General features: G+C 40.4%; 2 protein-coding genes across 5 annotated transcripts in view; one reads left to right on the forward strand and one right to left on the reverse strand.

Moving 5' to 3' along the window:
- The window catches only part of triob (trio Rho guanine nucleotide exchange factor b), a 116827-nt gene extending 99006 nt beyond the window's left edge, over window positions 1-17821 (forward strand). For 2 of the 3 annotated variants that reach the window (XM_018685192.1, XM_051075944.1), the window contains 24 exons: window positions 3582-3868; window positions 3984-4154; window positions 5484-5579; window positions 6096-6244; window positions 6423-6489; window positions 6593-6696; window positions 6818-6887; window positions 7047-7136; window positions 7340-7432; window positions 7531-7581; window positions 7767-7844; window positions 8181-8372; window positions 8612-8789; window positions 9013-9902; window positions 10973-11223; window positions 11312-11441; window positions 11547-11574; window positions 11854-12016; window positions 12344-12465; window positions 12710-12788; window positions 13289-13489; window positions 13618-13756; window positions 14308-14494; window positions 14880-17821. In XM_018685192.1, the coding sequence (XP_018540708.1) occupies window positions 3582-3868; window positions 3984-4154; window positions 5484-5579; window positions 6096-6244; window positions 6423-6489; window positions 6593-6696; window positions 6818-6887; window positions 7047-7136; window positions 7340-7432; window positions 7531-7581; window positions 7767-7844; window positions 8181-8372; window positions 8612-8789; window positions 9013-9902; window positions 10973-11223; window positions 11312-11441; window positions 11547-11574; window positions 11854-12016; window positions 12344-12465; window positions 12710-12788; window positions 13289-13489; window positions 13618-13756; window positions 14308-14494; window positions 14880-15295 (4232 nt within the window). In that variant the 3' untranslated portion in view covers window positions 15296-17821. Of the gene's footprint in view, window positions 1-3581; window positions 3869-3983; window positions 4155-5483; window positions 5580-6095; window positions 6245-6422; window positions 6490-6592; window positions 6697-6817; window positions 6888-7046; window positions 7137-7339; window positions 7433-7530; window positions 7582-7766; window positions 7845-8180; window positions 8373-8611; window positions 8790-9012; window positions 9903-10972; window positions 11224-11311; window positions 11442-11546; window positions 11575-11853; window positions 12017-12343; window positions 12466-12709; window positions 12789-13288; window positions 13490-13617; window positions 13757-14307; window positions 14495-14879 lie in introns of those variants that run through there. The other variant, XM_018685205.2, reaches the window with a different exon arrangement.
- Window positions 17822-22596: 4775 nt separating this feature from the next.
- cabz01093075.1 lies at window positions 22597-27603 on the reverse strand. Of its 2 annotated transcripts, XM_051076242.1 has the most exons (4): window positions 27441-27603; window positions 25900-25974; window positions 25071-25602; window positions 22597-24923 (listed from the first exon to the last, which is right to left on the reverse strand). In XM_051076242.1, exons 1-4 carry the CDS (start codon window positions 27590-27592, stop codon window positions 24525-24527), a joined length of 1158 nt encoding a protein of 385 aa, XP_050932199.1. In that variant the 5' UTR covers window positions 27593-27603; the 3' UTR covers window positions 22597-24524. The 2 variants fall into 2 exon arrangements, with proteins under 2 accessions (XP_050932199.1, XP_018540697.2); XM_018685181.2 differs by having other exon boundaries at window positions 22597-25602.
- Window positions 27604-27989: the final 386 nt, after the last annotated feature.

Consider the following 27989-nt stretch of genomic DNA (forward strand, 5'->3'; position numbering starts at 1 on the left):
GCAAAAATCTGAAGATGCAGTAGAGAGCATCTGGTGGGTTTCTTCTCAAGAATACCAGCCCACAGAGTGAAACTGAGAGGATGTTATTATTAGAAAATGCTTCTTGTGAAATAGTTCACAATTCACAATTTACAATTCTATAATTGTAAACCAGAGAAAATACATTGGTTTGTGTATCCAGCTAGTACAACGTCAAGATAAACTGAATAAGCCACTTGAGAAGTGAAGAGGCTTCTTGGCTCATTAAAACATCTTCAGTTTGACTATTTCAGTCCTGTGAATTAATCATTTTGTCTTGATATCTTTAATAAATGCAGTTTTACTTCAATTTAATCTTGACAAAACTATGACCTCAAATAATCTTCACATTAAAAACAATGATTACGAGAGGTTGACAAACTCTCAGCTAGCCTCACCCCTGGCAACAAAGTGTGTGTCCCCCATTTTTTGTTTCCCATGAGTGAGAGGCTGGCCAGCTGTTCCTGAGGTGTCTCCACTATGAAAGACACCCTGCAGGGCGAAGACCAAAGGTCATGTCCTCTGTGTGTGTATGTGTGTCTATAGGGTTATTTTCCACTGAGGAGGAATGTGTCAGGGCTACTGACCCCATGTTTCTTCCATTTACACCCCTATTAGCACGATCTCTTCCATTTAACTAGAGCATGTAGATGGCACTGAATGCTTATCTGTCAGTGTGAAGATTTTAGTTATGTTAAAGACAGGAAGTGATTTCTTTACTTTTTCAACTTTTTTTTCTACACCAAAAGTACAGTATTAGCCATGGTTCAATTATGACTGAAGTTATATTTACACTTAAGTTAAACACATTTCTGAATTAAGCGGAAGCTATCCTCTAATTTATAATATTCCATATCTATGGAATTTTAATATTACAACTTATGGAGGTAGCATTCCTTTACAACTGAGACCACAAAGACAGTGATCTCAGTTTTATATTTTCTCAGCATTTGAGTGAAATCCAAAGGGATAAAAGTAATCATTTCTCACCACAAACCCAAATGGTTTGAACTGACAGCGTAAAATATTTGTCTGCCAAACTTGGCCGGCACGTACCTGCTAACAGCATGTGTACATGTCAGGTTGTGACCCCAGCATGTCTGCAGGAAACACAGTCAGTTTGCTCTACGTGAGAAGTCCTGACTCTCGTGTCTGGTTCCCCCAATTGAAAAGCATAAGTTTCCACCAAAGAGTAAATCAGTAAGTGTGTGGTATAGGATGTCAGTTACTGTTATTTACCTAAACCATAGAGGATTTTGAAACTCCAATAATCCAAAACCCTAGTCAGCACCTGTACTTTTTTTGCTTTCAGTATAAATAATGGATCAAATGTGCTGGTGTTTAAAGTAATAGTATACAGAACTCATAAAGGTAGGTTTTGATAGTCCTCAGAGACCAATAATAGTAAATGCAAAGGGATTCTGAGTCATCAGAATTACAGACTTAAATAGGCTCCATGATTGTATCCATGACTAAAACATTCCAGGGCAGGATTGTAAGGAACCGTTGAGATTCTGGTTTTCATTTAGTTCTGCAGAGAAGATAGTTTAGGCAGGTAAATCACACAACTACCCTAAAATCTATACTGAACTTTGAGATTGTAGGCAAACATTTGTGCTTCCAAAAGCGATTATCTTCTGTAAAATTACCCTCAAGCAAGCCAGACAACCTCTCCACACCTCCTATTGTCTTTAAATAGGTCCTTTGGGTGGCATTTATAGATCTTTCAGATCTGACTCTCTGTCTTGTAAAACAGAAATTGCGGGATGAAAACAAGATGTGTCCTCGCCTGCTCTACCTCGACATATTCACGTTATTGTTCACTGGACTGATGTCTGAGAAAATCTTGCGCAAGGCAGCTGAATATTGCAGAATGATCGGGAGATCATGACCGTTACCACTGAGGTTATGCTGAAGATATCTCCCAATGACTTGGACTTTGTCAGAGTGAGATGGTGAGAGGAGTCTGACAGAAGACAGCTTTAGAGTCTTAACAGTGCCTGATGTGGGAGATGCTTGTTATTCTGGGAACTGTGCTTTCTTCACCCTTTGCATGCAATGTGAGAACACATGCTTTGTATCAGCAGTGCACAGTAAAAAATAAGTCTCCCAGAGACTCGATGACCGACGCACACGTTCACAGATGCGTTCATTCAGGATAAAGCACTTAAACACGCAACAATGCGGGGCTGTGCAAAATCAGCCAATAAAGGAAAGCAAAATTTCCACACCTGCCATTCATAAGAGCCATTCAGCTTGATCACGTGGTTTAATCTTAAGCAGCTGCAGCTTTTTTTAACCACTTATAGATTAAATGATGGAGAGACTGACGCCTGAATCTAACCTTTGCTCTTAAGTCAAGCTGCTGCACATTATCCTCAAATGTGGATGTATGTTTTCAGTCTTAAGTTAATATAAATTAACACCAAAAAACAACAAAAAATCTCAGTTTTCTATTTGGCTTTGAACTTCAACAGCTCACAATGTGATGTGATGCAAACAGTTCAAAGCAGAGTGATGTAGGAGGAGAGTATCGTCCTCGAGTCAACTCCAGCCCCCATACAGACGCACTTGTTTTTGCTGTCAGGCCTTCTCTGGAAGTCATGTGCAGCTCTGCACAATGAAAACATCATCTCCTGAGATTTTTCATCAGTTTAGGACTGTGTTCAGAGGCCTTCATCCCTGGAGTATGTGCCATTAGGATTTTTGGAAGATAATAAACTCTGCTCTTCCTTGGGTGATTGCCAAAGTTCTTTGTCTAGGGAGTTTTTTCTTTCCCTCGCTCTTTTGTATTGGCATCAGAGTGAGGGATGCTCCTAAATCATGCATTACCTTTTGTTGAGCTGTGAAGTCTTACAGGAGGTGAAAGGTCTGAGTCCAGGGAATGCTGCCTGGTGTGAAACTTGGGGTCATGTTGCATAGCTCATACAAAGAAATTCATCCTCAGCGCTATCATCCCAAGACTTCTCAGCCAGTCAGCTTGTTGAGCCAGGCCACAGGGGTCGCTTCTTCCTTCAGTGGCATTTTTGACAATTGGAAAGAAAACCAATAAGAGAATGTTAGGGCAATGGAGGAGAAAAGAGGGTTAGGCCAAAGGAAGGAAGGAGAACAGGACTGAAGGAGCAGACAGGTGTATCTTTGAAGTATTCAGACAAAGCCTCAAGCATCCCTTCATCCTGTCTTATTTTCGCAAAGCTCTGTTTCCACTCGCAGAAGAGCTTGCCTCCTACAGATTCCCCAAGGAGCCATCACTGTGAGGAGGAGGCCAGCCTGCCTACTGCACATAACACATATAAGAACAGTACAAACAACTGCACACAAATCATTATCATATACTGTCTCTTTCCTCAATTCTCCCTGGCTAGAGGGTTGTTATTAGTTGTTATCAGTCCCTGAATTAAAAGAGCTATCAATCAATGAAAGACTTATACCAAGTTCAAGTCCTGTGTTTTGATTTTTGGTGAGACAACCCTTTTGTCTACAGGTGGATCACAGATTGTGCCCTTGTAATTGTGGTAATATCATTATCAACCTCCTCTGTCTTTTCTCTGCTTCACCTTTAGACACCTTGTCTGTATCCAGTAATGACGCCCTGCAGCCAGGCTCCAGCCAGACCCTGGGCCCTCACAGCTCACCAGGGCCCAAACGTCCTGGGAACACCCTCAGGAAATGGCTGACCAGCCCCGTGCGGCGGCTCAGCTCCGGCAAAGCCGACGGCCACGTCAAGAAGCTCGCCCACAAGCACAAGAAGAACCGCGACGGCACAAGGAAGAACATGGACACGATTTCCGGCTCGCAGAAGGATTCTGATGACAGTGCCGCCACGCCACAGGATGAGACACTGGAGGAAGTAAGAGCAGATGAAGCAGTGGACAGCTATGACACTGTTAGAATGACAAGACAGACCTGGTTTTGCTTGTGACCTATCAACTGATAATCACTGTTCTTTGTTTTTCACTCTCCAGCGGATGCGTAATGAGGGGCTGAGCAGCGGTACCCTGTCCAAGTCTTCCTCATCAGGAATGCAGAGCTGTGGCGAGGAGGAAGGAGAGGAGGGGGCTGATGCCGTCCCTCTGCCTCCCCCTATGGCCATCCAACAACACAGCCTGCTGCAGCCGGACTCCCAGGATGACAAGGTGGGCCAGGCAGGGCAATGTGAATACATGTACAAACATATGTAACTATACATAGTGATAGACAGTGGTATGTAGAAAACACAATGTACAGTCACCCAAGATGAATACAGGTTGTTGTTCTTTTTTTTCATATAAGCTTAACCAGAACAAAAAGGACTTACATGTTTTTGTATATTATTTTAAATGAGCCTCACATGTGCACAAATACAAATATTATGTACATTAACTGGGTAGAGGGTTACACTTGTAAAAATAAAATAAAAGATAAGTGCAGGCACACACAAAATGAATTGCTCTTCACCAAAAATGCTTACTGAAGCTGTTTAACTTTAACTAAAAGATATGTAGATCTAAAGAAAGACATTTCATTTTGTTCTTTTCAAGATTTTAAATTCCTTAAATATTTTATCCATCCAGTCTTAAGACAAGCATCCATGTTTTTGTGTTGGAGGTGCATAAATATGACTTGTCATCCATACAGAGCTTACAATAACACAACTAAACTTTTTTTTACTTTTACTGGTACTAATAACTTTTCTTTTTTTTTCCTCTTATTTTCTTGATGGTTGCATGTTCCTTCTTTCAGCATTATGTTGATTTCTGTTCTGCTTCTCTTCTTGCCCAGTTCCCCTATCTTTCCATGTAAAACCACTTCATCGTCTTCACTTTGGATCCTTCTTTGTTTCAGTTTTTCTTGCCTTTTTTTATTTTATTGTCCACCTACTAAATGTTATTCATTGGAGTGTAATTATACTTCTGTGTGCTGAAGTGTATACTCCATTCGCCTGTCTCTGCAGTACTGAGGTGTTTGTGGGATGAATTGGTTTATTCCTATTAAGTCCTGTTGTGCACAGGGGATCCTTTTAAATCTTTGCCTCAGACTGGGCTCTGTTGCAGAGGCAATATCTCTCTCCAATGGAGTATTAAGCAACATTGTTTGCTGTATGTAAGTTGTTTGACCAATCACAGTGCTAGTATTTGAAGAGCAGTCCAATCCCAGAGCTTGCCCTTTACCTAAACCCACCTCGTAATCCCTGTTTTCCCCGAGAGCAGTCTGTGATTGGCTCCAACTTTGGCCCCCAATTAACCCTTTTATTAGGGAGAGCACACCCACCAGTCCTTATTTGGACATGTGGAGTATCGAGGTCCAAACTCAACAATGGTGAGCCTGATCACATGCAGAGTTGTAGTCAATGAAAATGTATCACAACTGTATGCATGCAGCACCACCTAGTTTTACAGTAGATGTTTTATACCTTATCCAATAACATTCTTTTTTTTTTTTTTTTTTTTTTTTTTTTTTGTTCCTCCATTTTCTCTCTTTTTCAGTCTGCATCCCGTCTGTCTGCTCGTCCCAGCAGCTCAGAGACACCCAGTGCTGCTGAACTGGTCAGTGCCATCGAAGAGCTGGTGAAGAGCAAGATGGTGAGACACAAATATTATATTCATAAGTTTTCCTCATATGCACATGCAAATATGGCACATTTTTTTGCACACAGAACAATTTTGATGGATGTATATACAAGCATACACACACACACACAATCTTTTTCTTGGGTGTTGTTGACAGAGAATGGCATCTTGGCCTACTAGTCATCTGTCAGCACTGTGACTCACTATGCCAGCTGTCCAGTGTTCCAACAAATGGGCATTGCACTTTGGCCAAAAGCCCAACACACTCATGCCCACTGGCCTACATACAGACACACACCAAAGTAAAGGCAGCACAGTATTCTCTTGGGCATTAATCTTTATTTTGATCCATCTTAAACAAATGAAATGATAAAACATAAGCTCACATACTGTAAATACTCTTTCAACCTGTGTTTTTTCAGCTCTGTTCATTCTTTCTACCTCTTCATCTCTGTTTTCTCCCTTTCAAATCCGTCTCCCTCTCTTCCCCTCTCCCTCTCCTCGCCCTCTGTCCCCCTCTGTCCTCAGTCTCTGGAGGATCGTCCCAGTTCTCTGTCAGTGGAGCAGGGCGACAGCAGTTCTCCCTCCCTCAACCCCTCCGACAACTCGCTCCTCTCTTCCTCCTCACCCATCGATGAGGTGGACGAGCGCAAGTCTGGCTTCCTCAAGAGGAGACAGTGAGTTATAAGCCCGTGTCTTGTTAGTGCTTCGATAAACAAAAGCTGCTTGAGTTCAATCAGTTAATCACGTTTGTCTTCATTTGTGTGCTTATATGGAGCATTTCTGATGTTCGTCCACGGCTGAGTGCGTTACATTTGTATTACACGGTGACAATTTCTGTTTTCTGTCTCTCAGTTATGTGCTTCTGGAGCTGGTGGAGACTGAAAGAGACTATGTCAGGGACCTGGGATCAGTGGTGGAGGTAAAAAAAAAAAAAAAAAAGAAGAGTAATGTGAAAGTATCTGACTTCAAGCTTTCACAGATTGCTCCGCATTTTACAAATAAGCTGACTTTCATTCCCTCAGGGCTACATGAGCAGAATGAAGGAGGAAGGAGTTCCAGATGACATGAGAGGAAAAGACAAGATTGTCTTTGGAAACATCCATCAGATCTATGACTGGCACAAAGAGTATGTGGATAGTCTTCTTCAAGTAACTATTATTTGCCCCAGAATGAAGACATATACAGCAGTCAGTATCATGTTCCTTGCCAGGTTAAATCATGTCTTTTCTTTCTTGGTCTGTTCACAGTTTTTTCCTGGGAGAGCTTGAGAAGTGTTTGGAGGATCCTGACAGGCTAGCTCCTTTATTTGTCAAACAGGTGGGAAACCTGTTCACATTGGATCTGCATTATGTTTTTTGTTGTCGTTGTTGTTGTTGGAATGGCTTATTAAGTCAGAGAGTGTGAGAAAATTATGTTGTTAGATTTTTTCTCACTGTTAAAAGCTACCTTTGTTTTCTGGTTTTGTCTCAACTACAGGAGCGGAGGCTACACATGTACATCGTGTACTGCCAGAACAAGCCTAAATCTGAGCACATAGTGTCAGAGTACATCGACACTTACTTTGAGGTAAGATTGTCAGACATTCTACACCTACTCAAACCTACTGTGGACCGACTTACTTTGCTAGTCAATATCCAGTTAAACAAAGTTTCTGGCGATATAATCATATTCTATTTGTACTCTTATCAACATCCTTATAAGCAGATCACCCATGTTGTATTGGTCACTAATTAGTGTTTCCTAGAGATAATATTTTCTTCTTTCCTTAGGACCTTAAGCAGCGATTGGGCCACAGATTGCAGATCACTGACCTGCTAATCAAACCTGTACAGCGCATAATGAAGTACCAGCTGCTACTGAAGGTAAATCCACCATTGTTCGTAACTTGCAAACAGCATTTAAGCAACTGAACTTACTGATCAGCACAATCAACTCTCTACACATTTGAACTCTTTCACAGGATCTTCTCAAAGTTTCCAAGAAGGCTGGAGTGGACACAACAGAGCTGGAGGTGAGACAACCAGCCTATGTTTAAGCTCTAGCTTTATTAAAATGCTAATATACACTTCTCTGTTGCCTATGCTATTGTGTGACTGCCTGAATCACACGTAACAAGATATCAATTCTTTTTTACATGACTCTCATGTGAGTAATTTGTCTCTAAAGGTTTGATTTTACTGTCATGTTCTACTTTAGAAAGCTGTGGAGGTGATGTGTGTGGTTCCCAAGCGCTGCAACGACATGATGAATGTTGGGCGCCTTCAAGGCTTTGACGTGAGACTGCTCTTTATACTCTCAGCATTGTGTGCATGTCTGTGTTTGTGCGTTCCTAACTAAATGAAACCATGTAGTCATCTAAGCTGTTTACAACCTTCAGAATTCAATTTCTAATTTCAGTAAATTTCCACTAGGTGTCAGTGTTCACTCATTTTTTGCAGATCCGAGTAAGCAGTTCGTTAGTCATTGCTGTTGTTTTTGTGTGGCTTTTGTCTTGTCTATTCTTAATTGAAGTTATAACAACCAGTAGAAAAACTTAGACCAGCCTGCTCTCCTCCACTGTATCTCCCTGTCTTCTGAGTCGCCTTTTCTCTGCTCTACTTCTTTCTTTAGGGTAAAATTGTGGCTCAGGGCAGATTGCTCCTCCAAGACACCTTCATGGTTTCAGACCAGGATGGAGGACTCCTGTCCAGGATGAAGGAGAGGAGAGTCTTTCTGTTTGAGCAGATCGTCATCTTCAGTGAGCCCTTAGACAAAAAGAAGGGCTTCTCTACTCCTGGCTACCTCTTCAAAAACAGCATCAAGGTGGGTGCAGCTCAATAAAGTGTCAGAAAGCTACTGAGAGAGCAAAATTTTAGCCTCCCACTAGTGATAATATTAGATTAAAATAAATTAAGTAATACTATGTTTGGATTGCTTGTTTGGATCTACTGTGCATTTCCCTGTAGCTTCTTGTCCACGGAGCAATGTTTGTGTGTAATTATCTCCCCTTGTCTATTTTTGTCATTTTTATTCCCACCACTTTTTTCTGCTCATTTCTCCAGGTGAGCTGGCTGGGTCTAGAAGAAAATGCAGATGACCCCTGCAAGTTCACACTTACTTCCAGATCATCTAGTGGTAACCTGGAGAGGTACACCCTCCATTCAACAAGCCCCGGAGTCAGTCAAGTCTGGGTCCACCAGGTCAGCCAGATACTGGAGAACCAGCGCAATTTCCTCAATGGTATGACGTTACCGTGCACACAAAACTACAAGCTTACACCAAAATTATGTTATGTGGAAATATGCACATGTAACAGTAGCATTACATTATTTGAGTTTTCAGTTTTTACAAAGCTTCTTCAGCCTCTTTGAACTGAATAATCTCCATTTTTCATGAAGGTTTCTGTCTTGAAATATGCGTTTTTTTATACAAATGTAATTGTGCCCCTCATCTTCTCCCACAGCTCTGACATCCCCCATAGAGTACCAGAGGAACCATGTGGGTGGTGGCGGGCCGGGTGGTCCACCCAGCAGTAGCAGCAGCAGTGCTGGAGGCCTGCCAGGGGGCAGCAGCTCCAACAGCACCTCCAGCGTGGTAGGGGGAGGTGGCGGCGGTGGCTCTGGAGGATCAGGGGGCAGCTCCTCCTCTTTGTGCGGACCTCGTTCCCGACCCTCCCGCATCCCCCAACCATCCTCACGCCTCCCCCAGCCCGTCCACCACCACCATCCCCCGGGCCCCGAGGGGCCCGACAGATCAGCAGGTATGTGGTCACCCTGCCACCCTCAGTCCCTCCCCTCTAACCCCTATTCAGACACCACCATAAATGGAGAGCTGTTAGCCTCAGAGGTGCCTAAGATGAGGATGCTGGATAGTCCTCATGGAAGTAACAGTAATAACAGTAACAGGCCATCAGGCAGCATGGAGGGAAGTGTCAGACAGGGTATCGGAGGCCATGAAGAAACACAGAAACATCAAACAGCTGGATTGCCACAAATGGCTGTTGCTCCTCTGAATTTGCCCCTAAAAAGCCCTCGAATCGGGACAGTTTCTCCTCTGGTTTCACCTCAGTCGCCTGGAGGAGGAGGAGCAAAGGAAGCATTTGTTCCCTCCAGTCCGGCTCATAAAGGCAACACTTTCTGGGCTATGGTCCCCGCTATACCTCCCTCTCATACCAGCCGGCCTGGTTCCTTCTCCTACCCCAGTGACAGTGGTGGTGGGGGGGACTCTTTGGGCAGAGGAAGCCACGGGACGCCCTCTCATCACCGCCACTCCACCCACAGTAAGGACATAGACCGTATGAGCACCTGCTCCTCCACCAGCGAGCAGTCCATACACTCCACCCAGAGCAACGGGGTAAGATGCCAAGTCGAGGCCCAGGCTTCAGTGGGGCCTAGAGCTACTCACCAGTGACTAACCCCACCCTCGCTGACTGGCTATAAGTCAGTCAGTCACCCTGCCGCTGGCTCTGAGAATGGCTTGTACATGCAGCAACTACCACAGTGGAAATTAACGGCTATCTGAGTGCACTAACTTCACCGACAGTGTGTGTGAGAGAGAATTTCCTAGCTCTCCCAGGGTGTACTAACAGTGTGGATCTAACTCTCAGAACAACTGCTGTATCTGCTTTCTAAGACACTCTCTCTGAGCTGCAGTATATTTGTGCTTCTCAACCTCAGCTAATAGACACTAACAGTTACCAAATGAATTTAAAAACAGAAAAAATTCTCTTTGATAATTTCCATTCATTCTTCCACGACAAACTTCACACACAGAAACCCGTGACCTCTGGCCCACACTTTGTCTCATATTAGGGGCTCTTTCACATTTTACCTTCTTTCTACTTTTTTCCCCTGCAAGCTATTTTAGTCTGAACTTTGCAGTGCTAAGCCGTGAGTCAACACCAGCTGATGTTTGCTCCACTTCAACCTCCTCTGTCTCTCTTCAAGATGATAAAGTGTCTCGCATATTTCTTCTTGGAAACTTTTTTTTCCCCTTCATCTTCACTCTATCCTTTGAAACACAAAGTTTCATATTTCAGCATCCCTGACCTGAGGGTCATAACTTCTGGTTCACACCTTTTCAGAACATAACTGCTCTTGCATATAACGACTTCTGATTCATTGCTGTAGACATAGACAGTTGTTTTGACCATTCTTCAGCAAGATAAAAAAGCATTTTGCGACGCTTCCTTTGCTGCATGCATCAATCATACTGGCAAGATCATTTGTGTGCCTTACTGTCAATCAAATTATGAATTTGATTGGTTTGAAGTTACTGATACACTTTACTTTTTCAGGAAAGAGGGTATATGTGTGTATTTTAATGTGTGTGTGACTGGAGATATGTTGGTTTGCATGTGTGTGTGCGGTCTCATGTTGTCTTGTGTTTATGTCTAAAGTTTTACAATCCTCTTCTTCTGACAGAGTGAAAGCAGTAGCAGCAGCAGTGTGTCCACCATGTTGGTGACCCAGGACTATGTGGCAGTGAAGGAGGATGAGATCAGTGTGGTGCAGGGTGAAGTGGTCCAAATGCTAGCCAGCAACCAGCAAAACATGTTCCTGGTGTACCGGGCAGCCAACGAGCACTGCCCCGCAGCTGAAGGTTGGATCCCTGGCTTTGTATTAGGACATACCTCATCCTCCATCACACCCGAACTCCCCGAAGGAACCATCAAGTAAGAAAAAGTAACATTTCTACTATTTCTGAGACAAAAACAAGTGTAGCAAGTGTAAATATCAGAAACCTTGTCTTGTTTGTTTTAGAAAATCATTATCATGGCACACAGCACTCCGTATCCGCCGGAAATCTGAAAAAAGAGACAAAGAGGGCAGGAAGTTGGAGAACGGCTACCGCAAGTCTCAGGACAGCCTGGCCAACAAAGTCTCTGTCAAGGTATAGAGTGTGAAAACAGCTGTTACAGAGTTAAAAGTAATTTTCGGCATTGTCCAAAGTCACTTGTGCAGGAAATCTAATATTGTCCTTTTATCTTCATTGCAGCTTCTAAATCCCAACTTCATCTATGATGGTATGTCCACATTTCTGTTTTTGTTGAGAGAGTGCATGAGGTTGTGTGTTGTAAAATGATAAAGGAAACATAAAGAAAGATTGAACCCATAAACCTTGAATGAGTCATTATGGTCTTTCGAGTATTTCTACATCTATCCCTTTCTGTCATGGGCTCTTATTTTGAAAATTGTAACTTCTAACATGAACAAATAAAATATGTTTCAAGCTACTTTAGGATTCAAGGCTGATTCAGTACCAGTCACTCTCATCAACTTTAACAAAAATCCTGTCTCCTCAGCTCCACCAGAGTTCCTGATCCCTGTTGGCGATGTAACGTGTGAGAGCGGTGACAGTGTCACTCTGAGGTGTAAAGTTTGTGGTCGGCCTCGGGCCACCGTAACCTGGCGAGGACCTGACAACAGCACTTTGAGCAACAACGGACATTACAGCATCACTTACAGGTGACAGCATTTTTTTATTATTATTTTAAGCTTTCTTGTGTAGTGTTTAAGTTTGAACTTCATTTGAACTTGACTGTTCTAGCCACACAGATCCACATGTTATGTCTGTCTTCTTAGTGAGAGTGCAAATGTGCTGTTGACAAAGAATGTTACTGCACAAACAAACACATTTAAGGACAAAGCAAGGATAGCTAGAGAGCCTGTGTAGCATCACAGAAATATAAAATGTTGATGAACCAACAGAGGAGAGCTCAGGCTTGTGTGTCACATCTTTCATTGTGCATCTTGTTTGCTAGCTTATCTCTCCTTCCTCGTTTCTTTCTACAGTGAGACAGGAGAGGCAGCCCTGCGCATCCTCGGAGTGTCTGTTGAGGACAGTGGTGTGTACTCCTGTGTTGCCACAAATGTAGCAGGCTCTGTCACCTCCTCCGCCAGCCTCAGAGTCTCAGGTGAGGTTCCTGTTATGGTATGCACCTTTAACTTTTTATTTAGCAGTGAGCTACCCACATTAGTTCTGTAAAGCTTCATTAATGCTCACATTGTGGCACTAACAACACCTAAGTTAGGTTTGAACTGCTAAAAGTGTACACTTAACTTAGATTAATTTCAAACAAAGTAGCCAAATGTCCTACTAAAAATTTGAATTAGTGGTTAGTATGCTAAACCCATTTTGAATACATTATGTGTTCTCAGGAACTGCTGATGATGCCAGTGAAGTCCTCTGGAAAGGCAGCTTTGAGTCCCACTACACAGAGATCACTGAACTAGGAAGGTAAAAATGAATTGATGAAATCCCCGTGCTATTAACTTTCTCTGTTTGAGTGTCATGTGGTGCTCCTTTACCACATCAAAGCTAATAAATTCTCGGTCTTAACCGACATTGTTACCAGTTGCAGCGACAGCAGTATTGAGTTAGAAATATAGGATAATATTTGGATGTGGTGGAACCGTGATTTTTTTCTTATTGACTGCAACAGATTCCCTATGACACTGACTGATCTGACAAATTTCAATTTACATACTCTATCATCCCCAGCAGATTTTGCCTGTTAAATGTTTGATATACATACACACAGATTAAATAATGACTCTCAGAACTTGAAACAGATATAGCATTTACTGAAGGACTAGAAAGTGGGCCTGAGATCCTGAGAAATGGTAGCAGTAATATAAACAAAATGTCTGATTCCACAAACTTCAAAAAATGACGCTACACAATATTGGATATGGTGTTCTTCGCATATTCCTCAAAATATAATTTCCTCTCCCCAGGGGCCGGTTCTCTGTGACTAAGCGGTGTGACCAGAGAGGAAGTAAGAGGACAGTGGCAGCAAAACACGTCAACAAGAAGCTGTTGCGTCGAGAACAGGTGCTGCAGGAGATCAGACTCCTACAGACCCTGGACCATCCCAACCTGGTCAAACTGCTGGACACGTATGAGACGGTCAACAGCTATGTACTCGTACTAGAAATGTAAGTTTGCAAGTGTTTCCACATAGCTGTTGTGACTTCCCATTGTCCTGGAGAATATAAACTGATTATCCATGTGAATTTTTGAGTCGCTAATGACCTGCAAATGCATGATGTGTTTCTGTCCTCAGGGCAGACCAGGGACGTTTCCTGGACTACATAGTGAGCTGGGGAAACTTGACAGAGGAGAAAGTGGCTCTCTACCTCAGAGATATTCTTGAAGCTCTCCACTACCTGCACAGCTGGAGGATAGCACACCTTGATCTCAAAGTAACTACAGATTATTACCTCACTGCACATGGCGCTCTTTCCTCATGTGGGTCATGCAGTCTGTGGAATATCGTGGGACTTAAGGAGCTTTATTCCAAACAGTTAGGGAATTTGCTGAAGTGGCTCAGTGTAGAAATATCAGATGAAAAAACATCTCTGCATTAATTGTATCAGATGATGGTTTTCAAGCTAAATTGCATTTTAATTTTTTTTTCAAACAGTTCAAACTATTTCTGTACTTTAAAAAATTGGCAAACAAATCAAAAATAAATAAATTCAGTCTTGAGAATGTGCTGGCATTAAGTAAGATGTTTCCCTGGGTATCTGCCTTTCATGTCTGAATTTTCTCTCCTTCCCTGGGCACCCCAATGGCTTAGAGGTTGAGACGCTGAGCATGAGCTGCACCATCCCTGGTTTCAGTTCTGTTGGGCACTTCTGCTACATCTCTCTCTCCTTCATTCCCTTTTATCCCTCCACTATTTCTGTCTAATTAAGACATAAAATGTGCCCAAAAAATAATTATTTAAAATGTTGTTTTCTTGCTCCTGCAGCCTGAGAACATTGTGGTGGAACATGCATCCTCCCAGCCACTAATCAAGCTGACAGACTTTGGTGACGCTGTTCAGCTCAACCCTCCCTCCGCCTACATCCATCCTCTCCTGGGGAGCCCAGAGTTCTCTGCTCCTGAGCTGGTCCTGGGTCAGCCTGTCTCACTGATGTCTGACCTCTGGAGCTTAGGTCTGTTACTAAAATGGGATTTGTATTTCGGACATTTATAAATTATAAAACGTATTTATCAATACATAGTTACATTTCATATTAATTTAATATTTTGATGCTTCAGGTGAGTTTCTGCTGTTGTATAGATTATACATTTCTACAGTCAAGAGAAATGTTAGGGAGAACATTCAAGAAAGTGAACCCATTTTGGCTGTGGTGGTGTTATAACAGGTATTGAGGTAGAAATGAAATAGTGGAAGTAATTTAATAAAATCGCCTAGATACAGTGACGTTAGGTGTATTTTTTAAAATTTATTAGATATATGATTTCATGAGTACACATCACTTATAAATGTATAAAAACTTGAAAAACCAATGTATTGACTGACTGGATGATTTACAGGAGTGGTGACCTACGTTGTACTAAGCGGCGCCTCTCCCTTCCTGGATGAAAGTTTGGAGGAGACATGTCTCAACATCTGTCGCCTGGACTTCAGCTTCCCCGAGGACTACTTCCAGGGTGTGAGCGCAGCTGCCAGGGACTTTGTCTGCCTGCTGCTTCAGGGCGAGCCGGAACGTCGGCCCTCCGTGGCATCCTGCCTGCAGGAGCCTTGGCTGCAGCCTCGAGGTGTGATAAATAGAGACACTGGATACGCCACCTTGAATCACACGCAGCCACCATCTCAAAATCATCACACGGCACATCTGGACACTTCCAGACTCATTTCCTTCATCGAGAGACGGAAGCACCAGAACGACGTTCGGCCCATCAGCACCATTAAGGCCTTCTTACAAAGCCGCCTGCTCAATCACATCTGACTAACGGGTCACATAAACATGAGAGCAACAACATGTACTGTGGCCACTGCTTCCTGCATTGTTACTGTATAGAAGGAATCCATGCCTTACCAGCAAACTATAGTGGATGAGTAACCTGGTTCAGATGAGCTGTGTTAAAAACCTGCTGAGAGGACCACCAGCAACATGTCCACTATGATTTCCTTTTCCCTCACTAAGCCACAAAATTCCTGCTGCTGCTGAATGAGTGACTACTCTGCTGATTAAACCCTTTGACTCTCCCCCACCTGCCCTTAACCTTGGCATAGTGTCATTATGCCTGCACAACAAAATGAACTGTTGGAATCTATTTAAGATTTCAATCCTTGACTTAGCAGGGAGAAAACCGAGCTTTCTCAACAAGCCAGCGTGAGCGAGTCTTGCGTTTTGGACAGTGTTAAACAGCGAAAATAGAATACTGTATAATAAGAGTAATTCAGGCTGCTTTCGGTTGAACACATGAAAAATGTTTTTTTGTAATGAGAGATTACTTTTTGTAAATGAAACCATGTACAGTGAGGAAACAGAGAACTGTCTTTATTCATACCTTTTGGAAAACAAAGGTTAGTTAGTGAGTAGAAAGAAAACAAGAGATGTGTGAACAAAGTGGCACCCATCAGCAGGGTCCATTTATTTAAGATGAAGACCAAAACCATGTTTTCCAGAAACACTTCATAGTTACATTCAGTGCAATAGTTTGCTTATCTTTATGCCCCCACTTGTTAGAAAGGTGAATTCATTTTGGTTCTGTGACACTAAGAGAAATTAAATGATCTTGAAAAAGCTATTCGGCAAAGCTTCTCAGATTTCTACCTGCATCCGCCTTATTTGTAAATAATGTATTCCTGCCTTTCATTCTCACTTTAAAGAATTTGTCTCAGATGAACAAAAGCTATTTCATTTGCAGACAAGAAGTGAGCCCTGCAGTTGGTGAGATAAGTCACTTGCCTGCTGCCGAGGGTCCGCAGGATTTCACTATGAGCGAACCGCTACTAGAAAATGCACTCGTATTTTGCATCAATTCCCATGTGCAATGTTGCAGCTTTAACATTTATGCAACTATTTATGAAGACTTGTGTTGTAGCTGTATTCTTAAAAAGGCATGTACGTACCTGGTACTGCGATAGATGTCTGTATTGTGTTAACTCTTATGTATTAAGTTCAGTATTAATATCTGCAAAACCCTCACCAGACAAGAGGAGGGTTTTCAGAAATAATGTATAAAAAATGTGTATCTATAAAATATAGGCACTTATGCTTTCATTTTGTCATTGTTATGTTTTTATTTTCTGTTACAATACCAAAGTTGACTATGCTTTCTTTTCCTGCTAAAATGTGTGTTTGTTTTTTTTTTTCTATGATTTCTCATGTTAAGTTATGACAGAGCACACTGAACCCAGACATGTGAGTGTTTACATAGGTTCAGTCTGGCTTTATTTATTCTTACTGTAATAAGAAATTGTTTGGTGGTATATTGCTGAAAAAAACTAATACTTCACTCGTCTTTTTTTCAAGCTGTGCACAAAGTGGTTTGCTGTGTGAGTTTGTTTGGCTTTTGTAGGTAGATGCTGGTGTATGTTGCTAGATTTTTTAGCATCTCAGTTACGACATCATAAGACAGACTTGGTTGACATGTTTTGTTTTGTTTTTTTTGTTTGTTTGTTTTTTGTTTTTGAAACCATGCAATAGGTCTGGAAAAATGCTCATTGTGGACCCCTCTAATCCAACTATGGATTTGAAATGACTGGGGAAAGCATTCTACTTTTTAAGGAGACACCCAAACCTTGTACCACCAACATTTCAAATACATCCCTGTGATAAACATACATCAGTGTTCAGAAGTATCTGCCATGAAAGAGATCTCTTCCAGTTATTTTTATTTGAATGAGCTGATGTCTTTAGGTTAAGAAGTTATTGAAATTTTTTTAGGTGCCAGTTGAGTGAGTCAGCCTAGAGAGCTGGGTGCAACTAAAAACATGCAGTTTGTTATTTTTTTTTTTTGAAGGTTGAAAGAGTTACTGTCAGATGATCTGATTTAATGTTACAGAAGACAATAACATGTTGAGTTTAATGACTCTTGTCAGTCTGTACAGTCTAAGTCTCTCATTTTGTGTCATTTTTATTTATTGGTATGGATCTGGGTTTCCCAAAATCATGCTGTTCATCTGTTTATCAAATTCTCTTAAAGCCTATTCATGAAAAAAAAAAAAAAAAAAGATCTAAGTAATAAAATGCCTTTGGGAAACCTAGCGTATTCATGATGTAAAGATGTACAGAGAGGGTTGGGCAGTTTGCCCACACCCAGGATGTAAACCTCATAACTATGTCATATTTTAAATACACATAGAACAAGACTGCAGCAATGTCATTTTTGAATGTCTTATTATGACTTATTTTTACTTTTGCATGTATATTTCTTTGTACAGAAGATTGTGTTTACATGTTATTATGTGTTGTAAATATTTTATTTTGTCCTCTGTTATTTTGCCATTAAACGTACAAGGAACAGCTGGTGTCTCTGAGAACCTTGTGTGCACAGATGTAGACTCACATACTCCCACGTTTGAAACTATAGTTCTTCTTGAAACCGTTATTATTCAATTATTATTTCCCATAACCCATGAGGGTTGGAAGGTGAGACAGGGTGTTCCCAGAATGAGAGGAAGGCAGGGGAAACCCCTGGATAGGTCATCAGTCAATGAAAATGAATGAAAAACTGCATTAATAATTAATTTCCGGATTGTGAGATAAAGGCTGATTTTATACTTGAACTCATGGGAAGGGAAGTGCGGTTTCAAACTGTGACTCGTGAGAACGGGAACACGTTTGCTTCATTCGTGGTTTAATCCTCTTTTTATAATAATGGTGATGTGCTGTGATATTTGGAGTGTTTTTTCCCCAACAACGAAAAGCAGGGTGATAAGATCAAAACAAGAAGGAGATATATGCAGTAATACTAGATGAATGTGTTTACTCTGATGAAGATCTGTACCTGTCATAACCCATAAAAGAACCACTGAGGGGGTGTTACTGATCTTATCTGCCCTCTGCAGATGCTGCTGCCGTGCATGAATCAGTACACTGCCATGTCACTGCAAAGAGAACACAGTTTCCCCACCTCGCTAATCCACTTCTAATGTTAGTCATGATGTGAATAAAATGAAGAAGTTACCACAACAAGGACAGTTAGATTATCATGTGTATTTGTCATTTAAAAAAAATGTGCAGGTAAAGTCTTTTAAATTCATCAAATTCTATTAATGAAGTACAAGCTTTGTCAATTACATTAAGAAGTAACTTAACAGTTGATCTGCCAATTTACCTCTGTACACCTGCCATACCTGTGTCTCTGAGTGTCAGAGAACATAACACTCCATTGCAGATAAATGTGCAGAGTAAAGTAACAACTACACTTGTCAGGTGTGAAATCAACTTTGTTTTTCTTAGCAACAGCAGGAGCAAATATTTTGCATGAAACCACAGAAGACATATCTGTGCAATCTCAACACAGAATCTTGTGATCAAAATCTCATGCAAGAGCTGTGAAGTGTAAAGGTGTTGCATGCTGGCAATGATGTTTCTTCTTTCCTTGCCATGTGTGTGTCCTGCTTCACACATTTGGTTTGACCAGTGAACAATGCTGTTTCTACCTTTCAGTGACTAATAATAGGATTTATTTTGACCATGTGTATTTCTCAGTATCCAGACATTATTTTCCCTTTGTGATATCTTGCCCACTAAAGACTGTGGGCATCTTTGTATCTCCCTAGCCCACTGAATTCAGCATTGAGTCACGCCAAGAAACCCCTGTCTGACTATTCTTTTCATGCTTTAAACAAGTGAAATCCTCAAATGAGTTGAATCACCAAGATATCAAGTAATCTAGGCATGTTTCCATTAGTGAAAGGGATTTTCTCAGTATTCTGCAGCGAAGCTGACGCAATTCAGACCAACACACAAGTGAGCAGTGTTACAGTTACAGACAGTGAGATTATTATCAGACACAGTATACTGTATAGTGCACCCACAATGCAACCGGTTTCTGCAAACCACTAGATGGCACTAAAGTACTGAAGTTGTATTTCATAGTTTGATGATCACACAAGTTACACACTTAATTATAGTTGCACCCAGTAAGATTAATAGAGTAAAGTGAGGACAAAGTCTTTCACAGTCTGGTAAACAACAGAAACGACCACTTAGCATCATTGGATTAACAATTCAAAGGAATACTGTGACATGCATAACTCCCCAAAGCACCCGTCATAAGCGATGTACACGTCTCCTCCAGACATGTTTTGTTTTTTGACATGCTCTGGTTTTTGGCTGATATGTTGTTGTTGTTTTTTGTTTTTTTTTTTTACAAAAAGGTCAATCAATTACCTCAGTTAAAAATTAAGTTAAAATTACATCTATTACCTCTTCCACATTACAAAATCTGAACAAATATTAAAATGTTTTTCATTTTCAAGTTGTGTCACGTTACCAAAGCATAGTGAAACTCAAGCTTCTAAGTAAAGAGACAAAAATAGGAAACGTTTCTGCATACAAGGGGACTTTAAGTAGGCACTTGATCCCACCGTAGCTGCATCAAATCTGTAAGTGAAACAGTCCTTCCACTCCTTTCTTGTTCACAATTTTCTCACAGTGGACAGGAGAAAAGTTCAACTAAAGTTGTGTCCTCCTAGTTGAAGGTCTGGTAGGTTACTTTCTACCATCTTACCACTTACAAATATTAGAAAGAATGCACTTCTTGTTTACTTAAGCAAGGTTTTTGTTCTAATTACAGATTGACCTAATTATGGAACAATTAGTGCTGAACCACCATTTTGATGGCCACACAAAATGACCTTTGGATCTTCTGGTGCTCATCAAAGGTACACCAAGCCATCTTATTCAGGTGCCCCAGGTTGTCTCAGTGTTTCAGAGAAACCTTAAAATGATGATGTGTTGATATCAAGCCGTGCTCTGTAGACCAGAGGCTTCTTCAGGAGCCTATAACTTCCACACCCATACTCTACATACTGTTTTAAATCACAGTATTATTATTTATCTATTTTATTTTTAAGGGACCATGTACAATATTTAACATAAATCTTACAATTTGATGTAATATACCACAGTTATCCTAAAGCTAAATACTATCTGCAGTCCCTTTGTTACACACACACAGTGGTACATCACACACACACACACACACACACACACACACACACACAATGTCTAAACCAAGTGTATGTTACACAAATTAAAACCAAGGCTATTTGTATACAAAGCAAAACCAACAAAATATAGAGTCTGTGGTTACAGGGTTGAGTAGCTTTTAGCAGATTTTTCAATTTGGCTTCAAAGCACCTGCACTGTACATGGTTGGGCGTTCCACTGAGTTGTGGCATTCACAGATAATGTTGACTGGTGAAGGAGTTCAACAAAAGAATACAGTACAATTCTGCACTGTACAAATATATTTTGGGGGATTTTATATAGTTTGAATTTTAAATTTTGTACACATGGCACAACTTTGAATGTAATCCAAGATTCTCAAAGTTGAGATGATATTTCTTCAGAATCCAACAGTGATAATACTGAATTGGCTTTCTATGAATAATTTGTACAGGGACTCCAGTGGCTTGATGAATGTTTCTCGAGTCTGCTCCCAACATGTAATACAATAGGACAGGATAAAGGATCATAGCATGCATAAATACTCCTATCAGCTACAACTTTGAAACCGGTGACTAAGTTATGATTGGTCAAGCCACTTTGATCAAGTTACTTTTCCGTAGCAGTCACATCAGTCGGTAACGTATCAGCTGCTAACTGTGCTGTTTTTGCATGTGTGTATACCACAGTGTCATCAGTATACATTTGCAATTCTATGCCATAATACTGTTGTGGATAAAATGCAGGGCTGACATTTTAAGTAAGCAAGTGGCTCTGTTACAGTTCAGATACACTGCTAATTAGCATCTCTTCTTCAACCCAAACCAGTCACCACTGAAGCCCACCATATGTAAATGTTGCACCAACATTTTTTGGAAAAATACAATGACTTTTAAAACCATTTTTTGATGGTGGTGAGTTAATAAAGATCTAGTATTTACCCAGTCAAAACAATCAAATATCACTGGTGCAAATCTGCACCAGTACTGTGGAAAAAATCAGTTTGCAGCACTGATGAACTTGGAGTAACATCTGTCAAGAGTTATTCATCAAACTAAAATCTGCTCTCCAGACCCACAAAGCTGACTGATTTAAATAAATTAAGGCTGGTATCATTGCTACAGCTGGTTTTCCATTTAAATTTGTTACTAAATTTAAAGCTGCTATAAATTTGTTTCTAAAGAAAAAATCACATGCAGTTAAGTCAATATTTTGTTTTATGTCTAAGTCTAATATTTTGGATGACATATATGTTCTAACTTATTTGTTGCAATCCTGTGTAATAAAGTTTCCCTGTGATCTTTTAGACCTCTAGCAATTTATGAAGCTGTTTTTCATAAATGGATCCCTGTTTGTCACTCCATTCCACTGCTCAGCAGGTGGCAGCCTAGCTATGCAAGAGGGCACTAGCAAAGGCCGGAAAGAAGAAGACTGCATGAATGTAAACAATACAGATTCAAACTACTGCTACTGCAAATGTTTTATGAGGAAGGAAATGTGCTTCACACGTTTGTACATGCGTTGTGGTTTGGTGAGTAACACAAACATCACTTTTGTTTGTATACCTACAGGACAACTTTAACGAATTCTAATGCATTGATACACATCAGTCACCCATCAAACACCAATCATTGAGAACATAGTAAGGAACTCAACTCATGAAACATGATGTCATCCATCACAATGGGGTCAACCGTTCTCTCTCTCTCTCTCAGCTTAGGAGTTCTTACCAGTTCTTCAGAGCAAGTTGTTCTCAGGAGCTATGAAAACAGCTCTCAAGAGGAAACGCCCCGTTACTGTAGCAACTTTTTGTGGTCTTAAGCAGGACTCCTTGTTAAGATGAGATCCTTTGTGAATAGGTTTTGCACGTTTGGGGTTTGAAGGAGAAATCACTCAAAATATGTTCACAGACTGCTTCGGTTTATCCTTTGATGTCTAACCATGACAAGCACATCTTGATGAATGAATGGGGCCAGACATGTGAATCCACAGAGGTGGGTGTCACAATCAGTATTACCTTACTGATGACCGTATTACCATAAGCCAAGGTGATGAAGTTCAAAAGGAGGAGATAGAATCAGAACATATCAATGTACAGAGAAACACAAACAAACAAAACAGACTTTTAGAAATTATTTATTCTCATTATAGTTTTATTGAAACAGGCAATAGGATACATAACATATTCAACATGACATCAACATTCCAACTGCATATATCAACATGATTGCTATGACAAAATCATTAACAAAAATTGCTCATAATGTGCTTCTGTTCTGAATAAAATCAAATAAAATATAAACAAAGACAACTATACAAAAAAAAAAAAAAAAAAAATCATGAACGCCATGATACAATTTATTATGCCATTAGTGGAAATTTCATATGATGTCATTTAGTGAATAATTATACTGACATTATCTGAACCTAGAAAGCAGGGGCTGCTTTAGTTTCTTTTAAGGACCACTTTGAACACATGCTGTTACTCCACTGTTTTTATATGTCAAAGTCAGTTTACAAGTCAAGGTTAGTGCTCCTTGGTGTGAGAAAACAGTTGTTTTACCTTTATCTGATAGGTGACAGCACAACTACAGACAGGAAGTGCAAGGATAGAGAGGGGGATGTTGCGGTTTCATGGTAGGCTTAAATACATCATAGCTATTTGACTACCGGATGCCTTACTAAACAAGCTTAGTTGAATACAACCCTTGATGATATCATAGCGATATCAGATTGGAGTTTTAGAGATAGGTTTTTATCATACAGGGGTAGCCTGATGAAATACACTTTCTTTCCTATCTTGTTGCATTATGAAAACTGTTGAAGGGATATCTCAGCCTCTGCTGCTTTGATTTTGACCAATTTGTCTTCCTCAAGCCTTTTGGGAGGTGTAATACCAAATCACTTTAAAATCACTTTAAAATTCATGAAAGATGTTGTTGTTGTTGTTGAATACTAACAAAAAAAGAGAAAAAAACAAAAACAAGTAGCATAATTAGCAACAGAAGAGTAATGATAGAAAACCAATCAGAAAATACAATGAGGAACAAAAAGTTGGTGGAACAGAGTTTAGCCGAAGAATGGGGAGGAACTTCCTGTTTTTGCTTGTACATCTGGTTTCTAATCCTTTGAGTGATATTAAAAATGCTAGTCATGAGGAAAGGGTCTAATAAATAACTTTAACTGTGAATTGATTGGATGGGACAGTTGGTCAGTCTGCATGACAGAATATGCAGCATCATAATTTAATATAATAATATTTAATAATAAAGTATAGTAAAGTAAAACTTTGAAAATTGTAAAAAAAAATATTTTTCCAAATTTTGCAGTAAAATGCTCAGACACGCACAGAGACTGCAACTGTTAAAGTGACAGCTTGGTTTCATACTTCCCCTTTAAAGTTGTGGTTTTCTCTAGGTTTGGGGTAAAGTGCAAACCTGCAGCTACAGATGCTATGAAACTTTCAGTACTAACGCTGCCAGATGCATCAGGGACCTTTTGCTCTGCAACAGTTTGATATGTAAAAAACGGATGCATTTGATATTATCAAATAAGAGGTCATATTTGTCTCACTTTTCAGAATGGTGTTTCCTTCTGTTGAATGCCAGTCAGTATCAGCATGTCACTAAATTACAGACAGACACCTGGTGTTGCTTAATGCTGATGCTGCTGATAGCTGTTGTAGGTGACACAGTTTCTCACTCATCTTTAGCCACTAGTATGTCATTAAAAGGGAAAGCTAAATTATATTCAAAACTATGTTTGACACAGGTGCAGATAAAATCTTTCTCAATTCCACAATTCAATCCTTAATCATATTTACAGTACAATTCCATTACACATCCTTATGTAGTCTTATACAGTTATACAGTATATACATATATAAAAATGTAAATGTATAGTAAAAAAAAATCCAACATCAACCCTTTCCCTATTGTTAGATGTAACTTAAACTGAACTTACATCCTATAATAGTCTATAGAGATGATGGAGATGATGAAGGTAGAATTAACAGGAAAACACGTATCACACCTTGCATATCTCTACTTTACACAGCAGTGCCCCTCTCATCTATGCTGGTGGTTTGTGAGTAGACTGACCCAGCTAATCTGTCCTGAGGTATGTAAACCTTGATCACCTGACACAGCCTGCAGGGAGTTCTGTTTATCAGCCTTAGCAGGTGCCTCCTGAACTTCTCCCCAACAAACACATACAGGAAAGGGTTGAGGCAGCTGTGAGAGTAGGCAATGGCCTCAGTGACTTGTAAAGTCAATCTGATTGCTTTGCTGCTTTCGCATCCCATGTAGATGTTCAGTAGCTCCAGTGCTTGGAAGAACAATGCAACATTGTAGGGGACCCAGCAGCAGAAGAAAACAGCTACCACTATGAAAACTAAACGGATGGCCTGTTTCTTTGATGACTGGCTATACAGCAGCCTCCAGACAATCTGTGAGTAGCAGAAACCCATGATGACAAAAGGGACAAATAGACCCAAAACATTCATTTTAAAAAGGCTAAAGACCCTCCAAAAGTGGGAGTTGCTATCATTTGATTTGGGAAATACAGGGAAGCAGAACTGAGTCGTATTACTTACTTGCTGTTTAAGAAACAGCACATCAGGGAAAGAAGCCAAAAATCCAGCTGCCCATGTAATAGCAGCTGCAATGACTCCAAAAGACCGTGTCCGAGCTCTCATAGCATAAACAGCATGAACTATGGCCAAATACCGGTCAACGCTCATTAGACTGATGAAAAAAATCCCACAGTAAAAAACGATATGATAAATGCCAAGGACCACCTTACACATAGGATCTCCGAAAAGCCACTGATCCCGTGCTTGATGGGCAAGGAAGGGAAGGGAACACACCAACAGAAGGTCAGAAATAGCCAAGTTTAGAAGGCACACGTCGGTCATACTGCGAAGTCGCACCCCACAGGCGATGACCCAGATGACCAGAGAGTTGCCGAGAAGACCCAGGAGGAAGAAAATGGAGTAGAGGACTGGGAGAAAAGTGGCCCCCTGGCGCTCATACACACATATGCCAAAGTCCCCAGTATAATCTTCATAGTTAAGGTAGTCGTAGTTAGTGACAGAACTGAAGTCACTGCTGGATGCTGTTGGAAAACTGGTGAGAAAAACCAAAACCAGCAAAGAAAAATGAATGATTTCATATTTTTGTATTGGATCTACAACAGTCCTGCTTAACATTTATGCAAAAACACAGCAAGAATAATGCAGTTATAACCTTGCAGCCCAATTAGGGAGCTACTAGCAAAAATTCCTGCTAAGCTAGGAGTAAAGGGAGGCAGCGGTAGCCAGAAAGGCACAGGCTGTCGAAGTGGCGTCACAGACTTTATCTAAGTGTAATCTGAGCAATGTAATGACCAGAAAGTATGTGTGTCAGCTGTAGGTTTAATCTTACCTTGTTAAATCTGTTGTTGATAGATTCTCGTTGCCACTGAAAGCAGTGGAGGCAGGGATGGTCATGGTCGTCTGTCTGGAAAATGTAAAAACACATGACCTACTTCCTGAAATTGAAAACAGCTGTGTACACACTTTGATTTAGTCCACTTTTAGTTTTTTTTCTGTAACTCTGATACAGCTTAAAGTGTGAGTTTCTTGTTTCTTATAGTGATCCTGGATCTACTGGATGGTGGATCCAAGGGAGGCTCCTGAGTGCCATATTATTATCACAACAGGGGCATGGTTAACTTGTACATTATGTTTCAAATTGCTTAGTCCATTGTTTGTGTGCATGTAACAGTTTTGTGGTCACTTTTTTTGCAAAACTTTGAAGCTGGTTTTGTTTGGCCAACATATACCAAACCACACTGACGCTTCAACAAAGATACAACATGTGCACTGGTGCAGCATGTGAAGCAGGTGTATGAAATCTCTGAAGAAGAATGTTAAGCACATTGACCACAGCGGAGAAAACCCACAGGCTGCTTGTTTCAGAGACAGTCCGTTGCTTCAATTTTGAGCATGTTTAAAAGTCATTAAATGTTGCACTGAGCTGATACTGTTAAACTGTTTTGATGGTTTCCTTAATAGGCCAAGAAAAATATCTGATATATGGTCATCCCACTGCTTTAAACACATTTTGTTATTTTTAACTTTAGCATGCAACTCGACTTTATTAATGCTTTTTGGATGTTTTCAGGAACTCAAGAACAGGGAAGTAACACAAATGAGCTATTTTTTGTGATGATGATAGATGGTTGTCTCATTGCTGTTGCTGTCCATCAGATGCTATCGTGAATTGTGAAAGAAAGAGATATTTGACCAGGATATCATCAGTGTTTCTTCTCTATAAACTGATTTAAGACAAAAAAAAATGTGTTTTTGCAGCTTGATGACATTTTTGTTCCGTCATAGACCCACAATAAGAATATAAGATGGGCGAAGGATCTGAGACAATGAGTGATATAATATACTTACAACTGTCCAGATACTGGACACTTAACAGAAAGTAAGTGATCTTCCCTCTCTCATAATGGTTTCATTTAAAAGTATATAATAAATAATTATTGCAATCATTGATTTCTTTTTAAAAATCATTAACACGATTAAGTGTAGAGCACTCTGCTGACTTCTTACTTCAGTTGTATTATATTAACGCCATTACCACAACTGAGCCTTTTGAAGTATCTGAACTAATAATGACTTCATGTTTAAAATGACTCAGAGCTAGAGTGAGGTAAGCGTTAGTATAACTGAACAATTATACACCTAATCATCGTTCTGTATCTTTCTGCTTTATACCTATATTTTGACATAATCTGATAAAAAAAACACAGCAATTTATATTATTACAGGCTGTTAATTAATCAGTGTGCAGCATTTTTTTCCCCTCTGACAGAAATAGACATATCACACCTGCGTAGAAATACTATAGATACGTCATATATATATATATTAGGTAAAAGCATATGCATGTAAAAATAAGAAAAGGAAATTTACCTGCCAGCAATGGCTAGAAGATAGTTGATATTGGTGGATTCTGGATCACAAGATGCCCAGGTGAACGGCCGAATCAAAAGAATGATCAGCTGTGCGTCCAATTTGATTATGCACAAGACAGGAGAAGAAGCGAGAAATGGCTTATATACCATGAACAATAAGGTGTGAGAAATGTGCAAACCTTTTCAAAAATACTCCCACCCCCTAACCAAGGTATGTTGAGTGGGCTTGTGGGTTTGCATATGAGAGAGTGTATGGTTTGTTACTTCCTGAAAATTCGAAAAGCAATCGTATAAGAGCCCACAGTGTCTGCGGGCACAAAGAACCACAAGTCCGCATTTGCAAACTTTAATATGTGCAAGGTGGCTCAGACCAGATCTGTAAGGGCACACAGCTGGAGGTTTGCAGAGCTCTGCATGCAGGTTTGTGCTTTCTTGCAGGGAAGAAGTGATACTACTGACACAATCACCAGTGAGCTCTAGACTGACAGTCGTCTCAAAACAACACAGTGTATAGGAAGGAGATTACTTTCTCTGTGCAGGAAAAGGT

This window comes from Lates calcarifer, linkage group LG15 (genome assembly GCF_001640805.2).
Source record: "Lates calcarifer isolate ASB-BC8 linkage group LG15, TLL_Latcal_v3, whole genome shotgun sequence".
In the NCBI taxonomy this organism is placed as follows: domain Eukaryota; kingdom Metazoa; phylum Chordata; class Actinopteri; family Centropomidae; genus Lates; species Lates calcarifer.